Here is a 12,048-nt window from a genome sequence, read left to right on the forward strand (position 1 = left end):
TAGTGCTGGAGAATAGGATTATCAGATACAGTTCAGTTGCATTACACCTGCCAACATATAGCGCCAAGTTTTTCCAGCATGCAGCCTTGTCTTTATGGGTGCACATCATGCAGCGAAAGCACAGCCATGCTGATAGAGGGCTAAGGTCGCTGGTCTATATGGCATGTACATGACTCCTGTGTGGGATTTGACATTGCAGCAGTATGTTTTTGATGCCCTTGGCATCTCTATATGACTAGAGCAATCGACTGCAAGGGTTGAAGTGCGTGGGCACACATGCAGAATAACTGGATAGCACTTGATATGGTGCGACATAAGTCAGTGGTCTAGCATCCCTTTGTTGCTTTGCGATATGATCTGGAGACATTGGTGTTTGTTTTGCACAGTGGTTGGTCCTGCACTGAAGGACTCGTCCATACTTAATGTTATGTAACAGTGGTGTGCTCTTTTGCTGTTTCAGCAATGTTGATTAGTATAAAATGTGCACAGGACAATGGGCCAAGTGGGCCATATCGGTGCCAAAGAAATGCTTTCCTTGTCTATGTCTTCCTTAGAAAATCTTTGCGTATGGAAGTCTAAGACTCCATATTTTACTTTATTCACAAAAAAGGAAGCAATGCCTGTTTACAGCCCCTCATCCCAGGTTTCAAATGTCTACATGTGAACAATTAGCTTCATCCTCCTATAGATAAAGAATCTTCAACTCCTCATCTTTGCAGGCACAGCGATGGGGCGGCGCCCGATAAACGTTTACGTATACGTTTGAAGATTCTACCTCTATCTGTTCTTTTGCTGTTGTTACTTTGTCGTTCACTAATACAGTTTTTAAAACAAACAGCAAACAAGCTTTTTTTCCCCCTTAGATTGATGAATTGAATTGAGATGTGAAAGTAAAATTATCCAGTGATTCCATCGAGTGATGAAGATTAGAGGAAAGAAGCATAATTTTTGTTGCCATTGAATTTTGATATATTTTCACCTGCTGTCTTGTCCCATCCTGTCCTAGATTGGGAAGCAGACTAAAGTATGTTGAGCGTGAGAGCTCTTTTTTTTAGTACCAGAAAATATGTTGTGTACAAATATGTTAATGAAGAAATAGTGGGGAAATGGTAAGAAACTACATCCAAATTAAATTGCTAAGCTGGCACTGTATTTCATTTTTATGATAAAAAAATGTCTATTTGGTCCTACCTGGAGGAATCTTGCAGAATTGTCTCCTCAGAGAAATGCCAATCATCATTACATAACTCTACTCAGATTCTATGTTCTGAAATGTTATAAAGGTGATACTAGATGATTTAAAGGCTTTTTCTGCCATTCTTGTGCGACACAGCGCGCCAGCTTTAGCCTTGTGGAACACAGGTCATGTGCAATGGGTGCGCTTGCAGCATAAGTCATTTCATTCAGTCCAAAAGAATCGATTGGACGGGTTTATTACAGTCCCATTACAGCCACAGACAACGGATTTCTATCTTTTGTTTGTGATGCTATTTCATGTATTGATTGCTATTAATGGTATTGCATTACAAAAAAGTGCTTCTAAAATAACTTGCAGGCCCTACCTTTAAGGAGACAGACCAGCTTGTGAGCTAATCATAAAAGACGAGTCATTTAAATCAACTAGACTGCGATTTTACACTGTAGAGGAGTCTGTTATAAAGTAGATGACTGAACTTTGACAGTTGGTTTTCTAGTACAGCATTATTTTTTCTTTAAAAATGAACAATTTATAATGTTCTAACAACTAGTAGTTGTTGTTAAATTTTAAAAAAAATGTTTTTAATATAAATTGCCATGTTTACAGTGCACAAAAATTGTTCAAATGTAAGCGTAGTGCGGCTGCGCGGCCTCAGATCTCCCCAGAAGAACACAGTCAGCCAGTAGTCAGCCACTTCCTGTTTACGTATCGACAAATGACGTCACCCGGACAACATTTACCAAACTGTTTCAGAATCGAAACAAAGGGGAACTTGAGAAAGAACTCTTCAATATATTTGTGACGGCGGGGTCCGGACATCCTGTCTTAGCTCCACATCGGACCAGCGGGGAGACTGACGACCCGAGGCGTCAGCCGTCTTACACACATCCCAGGACCGAAGCAAGCTAGCCGGGCTGCTAGCTAGAGCTAACGTTGAGTAGGGAACAGGCTAGCTGGGAGCTAGCTTACGAGCAACAGGAACTCAACAGTGCTTGGCCATTTAACAGTGCTCCACGTCTGTCAGCATGGAGAATAAATATAACCTCAAGAGTCCAGGTAAGCTCTCTCTCAAATGCTGTTCGGCGACTGTCGGCGAGTTTGCTAACATGCCTGACACAGCTGAAACCCAGGAGTTCACTGTTGACATGTTTAATTACCTTACAACCATTGTGAACACACAATGTCAAAATGAAATCACTCCACCAACATGAAGCAGTTATGTAGTATACTGACTCCATTTCTCACTCTGTGTGTGTGTGTGTGTGTGTGTTTAGTGGGGTTTTCAGTTGTTAACTCCATTTGAAGACACTTTGCTGCTCTCAGTATTCAGCATAAATACTTACAGTGCACTCACAGCAGGAACTGAAAACTGACATAGCTCTCTTCCGGGGCTGAGGGGGGAGGGGGGGCCGCAGTGCTGAGGGGTAAAACGGTACACTGTAGTTAGGACACGTCTGCGTTTGGAGCTGAAGTCCTTTTTTACAGTTATCATCAGGGTTTTACTGTTTTTGAGGCAAGGGGTGTGTACACAGATGACTCAGGTGGGGTCACCAGGGTGATTTGCAAGGATATTTACCAGTCAGCTGGTAAACAGTAGGAGTTATTTTCCAAGCATACTCCATATGAATTAAGCAGTTGTTGTGTCATTTCATGGATAACAGAATTGGGCTGGATTTTTTTATGCACTCATGCTATTGTAAGCCATTTAAATAGTGATTTTACAAGAGGGTAGAGAATAAACTCAAATCCATCATGGACAACCCGTCTCACCCCCTGCATGAGACTGTGGGGGCCTTCAGCAACAGGCTGAGGCACCCACCCTGCAAGAAGGAACGCTACCGCAGGTCATTCCTCCCATCAGCCATCAGACTCTTTAACAGTAGCATCACTGGCTGATGTTAACACACCGAGAAACAGTCCATAGTCACTACATGGTAGCTACATTGGCACTGTTTTTCTCTCATAATTTCGTATACCTCTCTATCTATCTATCTATCTATCTATCTATCTATCTATCTATCTATCTATCTATCTATCTATCTAACCACATATCTTCTGTGGATGTCGGCTGCCTCAGATCCTTCTCTCTTCATGTGATCCCAGACAGACTGGATGATATTCAGATCAGGGCTCTGTGGGGGCCACACCATCTCTTGGAGTCTCCTTGTTCTTCTTTTCCTAATGACATTGGCTGAATGTTTGGGGTTGTTGCAGAATAAATTTGGGGCTGATCAGACACCTCCCTGATGGTGATAAGATAAGTATCTGCCTGTATTTCTCAGCACTGAGGACACCATTAATCCTGACCAAATCCCCAACTCCACTTGTAGAAATGTGGCCCCAAACTCACAAGGAACCTCCATCATGCTTCACTGTTGCCTGCAGACACTCATTACTGTGCCGCTCTCCAGCCCCTCTGTGAACAAACTGCCTTCTGCTGCAGCCAAATATTTCAAATTTTGGCTCATCAGTCCAGAGCACCTGCTGCCATTTTTCTGCACCCCAGTTCCTGTGTTTTCATGCACAGTTGAGTCGCTTGGCCATGTTCCCACATCAGGGGTTTGGCTTTTTGGCCATAATTCTTCCATGAAGACCACTTCTGGCCAGACTTCTCCAAGCAGTAGATGGGTGTACTAGGGTCCCACTGGTTTCTGCTGGTTCTGAGCTGATGGCTGCTGGACATCTTCCAATTTCAAAGAGAAATTAAGCTTATTGTGTCTTTCTTCTGCTGCACTAAGTTTCCTTGGCCGACCACTGCGTCTACGGTCCTCAGCGTTGCTCGTTTCTTTTTGTTTCTTCAAAAGAGCTTGAACAGCACATCCTGAAACCCCAGTCTGCTCTGAAATCTTTGCCTGGGAGAGACCTTGCAGATGCAGTATAACCACCTTGTGTCTTGCTGCTGTGCTCAGTCTGAACATGATGACCTGTGACATGAAACCGTCCACAGCCTCACCTTGGTAGCAGTGTTTTAATCCTCCTACTGTTTCAGTTAATGACTGGGTTTCAACCTACATATTTAATTGATGATTATTAGCACAAGACTTATGACTAAGACTTAGACTTATGCAGTGTTGTGTGTTTGTGTGTGTGTATATGTGTGTATATATATATAGAGAGAGAGTACAGAGTGACCACCCTTTTGCCTTCAAAACAACATCAGTAACAAGAGAAATCGTAGGAATAGAAACAGTGAATGAATTTGAGGTAAATGATGATAACTTTCTCAGAGTGTTCTCATGGATATCACAATCTCAGTTTGGTGTGACTGTCACATCGTTTTATAGTGTTACAATAGAAACTGGGATACAGTGACTTTGTAAACACCCTTCTCAGGTTTCTGAGCACTGTTTGTTAGATATTCAGGTATTTTATCAGGTAATCAATAAAGGTCCTGAATAAGATGAAAACCAAGAAAAGATTCTGAACTAGGATACTAGTAGAGCAGAACTTCTCTTTGTCATATGAACGGAATACCTTTGGGCTTTGGACTTTTGATCAAGTAAGACTTTTGAATATGTCCCTTTGGGCTATGTGAAGCTGTGATTAGCATGACCCTTCACTATATTTGGTCATTTCATAGATCAAACGATTCATCAATGAATTGAAAAAAAGTAATCAGCAGATTAATCCATAATAAGAATAATCATTAGTTGCAGCCCTAGATAGGGGAGTCAATATAAACATATTCTCTGTCACTGTCTGCCAGTCAGAGAAGAATTAGAATTAAACCTGCCTGTAATATGGATGTGACTTTGTTTTGTTGACATGTGGACATGCAGCATGTATCAAATTTTATTTCAGGCATTTAGTGTGCATTTCACTGTGTAAAAGGCCTGTCTGGCCATCTGAGTTCATGCCTTTGCCCCTGGTCAAAACCCTGAGGGCAAAGGTGACATAGGATGAATGTCCAGTTAATTTTTCCCCTTTTTAGTATTTTAGTATTATTTTAGTCCATGGTCTAGTTGAGTTTTACACATTTACAGCTACATTTTCCAACAGCACTCTTTCACCTGTCGGCACAGACACAAAGTGTTTTATGAGGTAAACTGAAACTGAGAATTTTGATGGTTTGCAGCACAAAAATGTCAGGAAAAAAATACTGATAACATAATAGAAGCACTGAGTTCATGCCACATGTCCAAGTACAGGCTTAAGTTTGCTTTCTGTTGCTTTTCTGGTGTACAACCCCTGCACCAAGGACAGACAAACACATGCAGGTGTTGTGTACCCACTGGATACATGATTTGTTTGTCTACGGCCACTGAGTTGGAACCGCTGTGTCCAGTTTTCATTTTTAGTATCATGTTTCAGAATTACTGTATTATTGAGCTAATCTTACTTAAAAATGGACATCAGAATGACCAGAGTTGTTTGTGCTTCATAGTTAATGTTGTGTTGAACTGCATTAGTCACTGGTCTATAGTAATAAGAGAGTTGGTGGTAGTTTGTTCTGAGGCTGCAACATTGAGCTGTCGTTTTCTCCTCTTCCCTTCAATGTCTAATTATGTTGCATTTCCCAGGGTTCATTTATGCCCCTGTTGCATTAATATTTTTAATTGAGGACACCTTTTTTGTATGTACTCCTACCGGCCTCAGCATTCCCATTAGAGTTTTCCATTGCCAAGCAATATCTTCCACCCCATGCAGTATTTATTATGCTGTACTGTGTACCAATTAGATTTCATTCGGGGATAGGAGTTGGAATATCAAGGCTTTATGCTCTTGTGAAATATATACGTCATTTTTTTGAAGTTAAGAACAAGGTTTCGATCAACAAGGGTGGACTGGAGGTCATCAAAAGCATACTGTAACCTGGAGCAGGCCAGGACCTGCATTTCTCAAGCTTCTAAGAATCCCACTTAAAAATGCTCTGAAGAGTCAACTTGGCAGTAAAAAAGGTGACAACTCAGACACATCATGATCACGATTAATCACATGTATGCTCAGAAATTGAATAGCCAGTCAGACACTTAATTAACCAAAATTTTCAGGGAGACGTGACTGACTACACGTTGGTCCCTGACCAATCACAGTCTTTCAGGGCTTGGTGTCTGAAAAAAACCCCAGAAAAAGAAGAAAACAATGGTGAGTTTTCCTCTGTTTCACAGATCTTCTAACACCATCATTCCTCTTTCACATTGCCAGTTTACAGTGCACAGAAGAGCACCCTAAGCTCCTTTTTGTCAGTGTCAGAGGGCAAGCTTGTCTTTCTGTCAGGACATTGTGATTTTAGAGCATTACTCATTGATTTTAGGGTCAGGTTTTAGAATGCTTTTCCTCAGTACCCTCCGCTCACACTCAAATAGCCCCTGCTTCTACTTAGATTTTTGCCTTTGCCTATGCTCAGACTGTATGCTTGTAATTGTATGCTTGCAGACATATTACAGATTTCCTGCACTTCAGCTTCACCCCCACCTTTTCGCACTCAAGCTGCTCCTGTGTGATCATGAATTTTGGATTGCTCTTGGATTTGTTTGTGTAATAACCCTGTTAGAAATTCCCCTACCAATAAAACACCAGGTGTAGTGATCCCTGGCTCTATGTGGACATGTTTGCTTTACTTGTTAGAGTGTCCCTTATGGGTGGTCACTCTTTAACCAGGTTCCAACCAATAATATTAGTGGGGCAAAAACAGCTAAGACTGCTACCACATAGACAAAAATACATTGTAAATCATACTTGTATCATATCAGAAAAAGTTTTCTCTCTCAGTTCTCCAGCCATAAATATTCAGTTTCTTATCCTCCTTTTATTAAAACTCCTTTTAATCTACATTTTCCAAATTTAGTTTTTTTATTTTATTTCCTGTAACTGAAATTTGGCCTTGCAGAGCTCCACGAATTGGCCATCAGAATAGTGTTTGGACACTTTCAGTTCCTTAATCTGAATTTCCCTTTCTAGTTCTTTAAACCTACTTAGATTCTTTGTAGTGGCCTGTGCTATAAACTTCTCCATTATATATGCTTTTGAAGCTTCCCAAACTATTGTAATTTCCTCAGTGCTGCAGATATTGCAAAAACATGTTTTCCAATCTTCCTCCAATGTTTTCCTAGAGGATGAGTCTAGCATTAATGTGGTATTACTTCTCCACCCACTTCTCTTACTCCTGTCCTCATCCTGGAATATCTTATGTGACAGAGGGAAAAAAAAATATCTTTCCTCTTGGTTGCGTGGGCCAACATCTATATGTTTGTCTGCCACGCATCTCTATTCAACATGTGAGGCACTTATCTCTTCTCAGGCAATGACGGAGCTCTGTATAAACACTTATCTAGGATAGGATCGATTACCATCACCTGCTAAAATGATTGCTCTTGGTTGGGAAACTTCGACAGGGTTATTGCACAGAAACATGCAAGCAGAATAGCGCACAGATGCAGCCTGAAATGGGGCAGAAGGGCTGAAGCTAGAGCATGGGCAATCAGTGCAAGCATACCGTTTGAGCAGAGGCAAAGCCAATCTAAGCACAACCAGGAGCTGTTTGAGTGCAAGGGCAGGGTTTTGAGGGAAGGCATTGCAAAATTTGAAAAGGAAATCAATGAGTCATGCTCTCAAATTTGAATACCACACATCTGAAAAAATATAGGAAATTAGCACCATATGGGTATGAGTAGCAACACATGTAGCTCGAAGCTACCAGAAAGTCAAATGAGGAATAGAAATGAGGAATACTGAGGTGTTAACAAGCTTGACAAGAACATGAATATTTTCTAAATGAATGTAGACTCACAGAAAACCTTTGGTTTGCCAGGAATTTCCATTTTGACTCATTGTTGACATTGTATATGTCTGTGCATGACCCTAATGGTCACATCCATAGTGCTGTAAGGTATGTTTTTTATTTCTTTCCAATTAGGCACTGAGTGGTGTGTAAAATGTATTACATGCCATCCTTCCTTACTGAACCGTATCATACCTCATGTTTTCATTAAATTCAAGAGCGGACTCAAAGAGCAGGATTATCTCCCTTTTGTGGTTATTACATTTTAGGTGAATGTGGTGGCAGCAGTAGCAACAGCAGAAGAGCACTGAAAAGTGCTGAGACTCTGGAGGAATCTTTTACCTCCCTTCTCTGTGCTCTGTGCCTTTCACGTCTTTGGAGTTGGCTTGTCATTATGCAATAGTTTGTCCAAAGAGGAGAGAGGAGACTATCACTCTCAGTGGGAACGCTCAAAATATTTGTTACATAAGATGATTTGGCGTACAAGGATTATCACCCTGTTGCCTTGGACAGTGACCGGACCTCTGTTAATAGAGGCTAGAGGCACTTGTGTGGGGAAGGGCTTTTCCTTGTCATCACTGCTCAGTGTTACTGGAAGGAAGTGCCAAAAATGGTCATGGGATATAAAACCCAGCAGGGGATATGGAGCACTGGAGCGCCTGTCAGTGTATCCAGGCAAAAGTAGTGACAGAGTGTTGTTGAGAGGATGCTCTGCTGAGATCTGGAATGCCTCCTCCTGTCCTCTTCAAGCTCAGCCTAGGTATGTATGTACTATGCCAGTATGTTCATATTGGCCAAATCTGCAGCGCATGATGTACATCTAGTGCCAGTGCAGGAAGCAGTGTGGCCTTCATGTAGCGAGGCAATGGAGGCATTACTAGTTTTTATAAGTCACAAGGTTTCTGACATGTTTAATGCATGGAAAAGGGCACAGCCACACATGTAGGATTAGTGCTCAGAGCATATACCAAACATACTTCACCTGAGCTGCTGGGATAAAAGCCTCGCTGCATGCTGCCATCTATTTTCCACAAGACAGGTAAGGTGTTGTAGGGGTTTGGTACCTTGCCTCACACAGCGGCACCAATTATGTTGTGCTCAGTACTCTGGGACACCAATAAATGTTGGGGTTTGCACCATTTCTTGGGCAATTTGGCTTTTGGAAATGGTGAACCACATGGTGACTCCCTACAAAATGGCCACTAGGACCCCTGGGGTGTGGGGCAGAGGCAGACAAAGCAAAACGAAGTGCTGTAGCTGTTAGCTTAGCTTTGTCTCTCAGTCGAGGCCTAATTGTTAAACTGTTTGTGTGAGTGTGTAGATAAAGGTGCCAGGTTAGGAGAGGATGGTTAGTTGCTCACACAGACCCTGTGTATGTGAACTTAACTTTATGGCTGCACAGTAAACTACAACACATCACATCAATCAAACTCAACGAACATTAAAGCAAATCAAAACCTATACAGTTCCCAGTCCAATATAGCTACCAGTCCTCAAAAGAGAAAAGGAAGTGTCCTTCAGTGTGCTGCGTTCTTAGCCTGTTGATGAGCCAGGCTGGAGGAAAGGTGTGGTTCTTTTGTCCTTGCTGTCCTGGTTGCAGGCTGGAGGAATCCGATCTCTCCTTTGTTCCTTGCTAGTCAGCAGCTCGGTGATAACTTGCTGGTGTGCTCCGGTTGCTCTGAAGATCAGCTGGCAGACTTTGGGTCACACCTGCTGGCATGTAGACACATGTAGTCCTCACCATTTTCTGGTGAAGCCCAACAGTGCCTTTGAGTGCCGACTTGTTAATACACATTTCTTGTGAAAAGAATTCTGGAAGTGCCATGGTAGTATTATCCGTAGCTTTACAAACAAACTTTTCAAATCTTCTTCAGAACAGAAAGTATTTCGGCACCTGCTTTGAAAAGCAATATAGATAAATAAGGCAGTATTTTGCACAGGAGATAGCTGTGGAGATGCACCTGAATAATGTAGCAGAAACAGTGTCAGTAAGGCATTGTGTTTTACACATTATAGTATTGTACATGTGGTGATGTTGGCTACATTTCTATCATCCGTGAGAAGCCAATAACCACTGCCAGTGGTTTTATTAGTCAACTGGGCGAGTAGTTGTTGAAACCCCCTGCATGTAGCGCATTCTGTCACAGACAGATCTATAGACTGTCAAGTTCTCCAGTCCTCTTTTACCCTCAGTGAGACAATTAAACCCAGCTTCATTATATATGCTAGAGCACACCACAGGGCCAATCCATCTAAGAACAATGGCTTCAAAGCTGGACGATGCTACAAGTCGCTGCATTAACAACAAAGCATATGTCCAAATGATTGATTATTCAATAAAGGACTGCATAGCATTTTCCCTAACTATTAGGATGATACCAACTGAAGGTACCTTATCAGATGCCTTGTAAATTGCAGTAGATGTAACCCTCCTGAGAGGCCTGACTTCTTGTAATGGAGGCAAGCACGCATTCATATTGTGCTCACACTTTCATTAATATTCAGCTGTCATAATGTGCAACCATATTAAAAGTTTGCAAAGACAAAGTTTTGAGATCTGAAAAAGCCACTGTGGCAAATGTTATTCATTTTTCTGATTTCCTCACCAGTGACAGATTTTACTTGCCACACACACACAGAACAAACCAGTGCTTTGTGTGTGTGTGTGTGCCCACGCGTGTGTGTGTGTGTAGTATAGATTACAGTCCTCTGAGATTTGATCTAGACACCAGAATATATTGCCTTAGACCTAAGGAGTCCCAGGTTGAGTGTGAGCTGCCATTGGCCAAGCCATCTAAGCTGGAGCTGAAAGCTTCCATCATGGAATACACTGGTGAATAAAGCGCTGAGCTGGTTCTCCCAAGTGGCTCATCTCTCATTCTGAAGTGTCTGTTCAGTCCTGATAGCCTATCACCCTCCCAGCTCCTGATTCCACTCTGTAGGACACTGATGGATTCCCCAAGTGGAAAATGATAACTGGTGGCAAGGGAGATAGAGAGAATATTCTAACCTGAATAAGTTTTAGCTATAGCTCCATCTTAGTCCCTCTATCCACCCCTCACCCCCACACCTAAAAGTCTCTCTGTCCCTCTTCCTATCTGACCCTTGAAAGTATTATTTTTTAATGTTGAGTCAAAGAAATACAACTCTTCTTTTAGGAGGTAGGTAAAGAAAGCACTCACACATTCACAACAAATAAGGGTTGTGTCAATAGCTGCTAGTCACAGAACCACCTGCTATACACAGACTGTCCGAAACTAACATCCCCCAAGTGCTTAATGCAGGTAGATGTTCTGTTTGACAAGTAAAGTCTCGTTACTGAAAGTGCAACGAAAGCTTTGCAACTAAAAAGCCATTATGAGTAATTTCTCGAAGCATTTAGCGCCTCACAATTGATACATATTTTAAGTGACAAACGGAGGCAGCCAAAATGAAGAATAGAGTTATTCTAATTATGTTAATAGCTCTTTGTGCCTGATTTACTAAAGGATATCGGGAGGAAAAGTAATGAAAGACTCAGTGAGTGGATGAGGACGGGCTATGAATAGGCTCAAATATGCAAAAAAACAGAAATGGTAGTTAATATCCAACATAATACATATTAAAAAAGTATAAAAGAAATTATGTAAAAATTACACTACCTATATATTCTAGTCCTCTGCCAATGTGGTAGATATCACTCAAACCTATTCACACCATTCACACAAGGGGTTAGTGAAACGGAGGATGATTAAAACACACTTAACTGCTCACATCCACATATTCTGGAGTTTGTCTTGTCCATACTGTCAGTCCTCCTCCACACAGCCGTAACGTGTAGCTAAATGCTACTGTGGGAGTAAGGCTTAGTGCTGCTGCTTGTGCCAAGGCCTGCTGGGTAGTTGAGGAGACCACTACTGCTTGTGCTGTCAGGACAACTTAGGCCACACATTAGGCTTGCTGTCACCTTGGGCTACTGGCTTGCACCACACTCTGACCTTACTGTATACAGTATATACAGACAGATGCATAGTAACTCGATGTTCCAGGCTCGCTACACGTGCTTGGAAGCAACAGAAAAGTGGGGCTAGTGTGGAAAAATTGAAGTCCTGAGCTGTCAGCAGAATCACGAGCAGCCGTCAGTCAGATT

General features: G+C 41.9%; 1 protein-coding gene across 2 annotated transcripts in view; it reads left to right on the forward strand.

Annotated features, from left to right (window-relative positions):
* The first annotated feature begins 1,913 nt into the window (after positions 1 to 1,913).
* Positions 1,914 to 12,048, forward strand: part of ube2j1 (ubiquitin-conjugating enzyme E2, J1) — a 30,320-nt gene continuing 20,185 nt past the window's right edge. For both annotated transcript variants that reach the window (XM_070849026.1, XM_070849027.1), the window contains exon 1: positions 1,914 to 2,254. In XM_070849026.1, coding sequence (XP_070705127.1) covers positions 2,224 to 2,254 — 31 coding nt within the window. In that variant the 5' untranslated portion in view covers positions 1,914 to 2,223. The remainder of the gene's footprint in view (positions 2,255 to 12,048) is intronic.

This window comes from Pempheris klunzingeri, chromosome 18, assembly GCF_042242105.1.
Source record: "Pempheris klunzingeri isolate RE-2024b chromosome 18, fPemKlu1.hap1, whole genome shotgun sequence".
In the NCBI taxonomy this organism is placed as follows: domain Eukaryota; kingdom Metazoa; phylum Chordata; class Actinopteri; order Acropomatiformes; family Pempheridae; genus Pempheris; species Pempheris klunzingeri.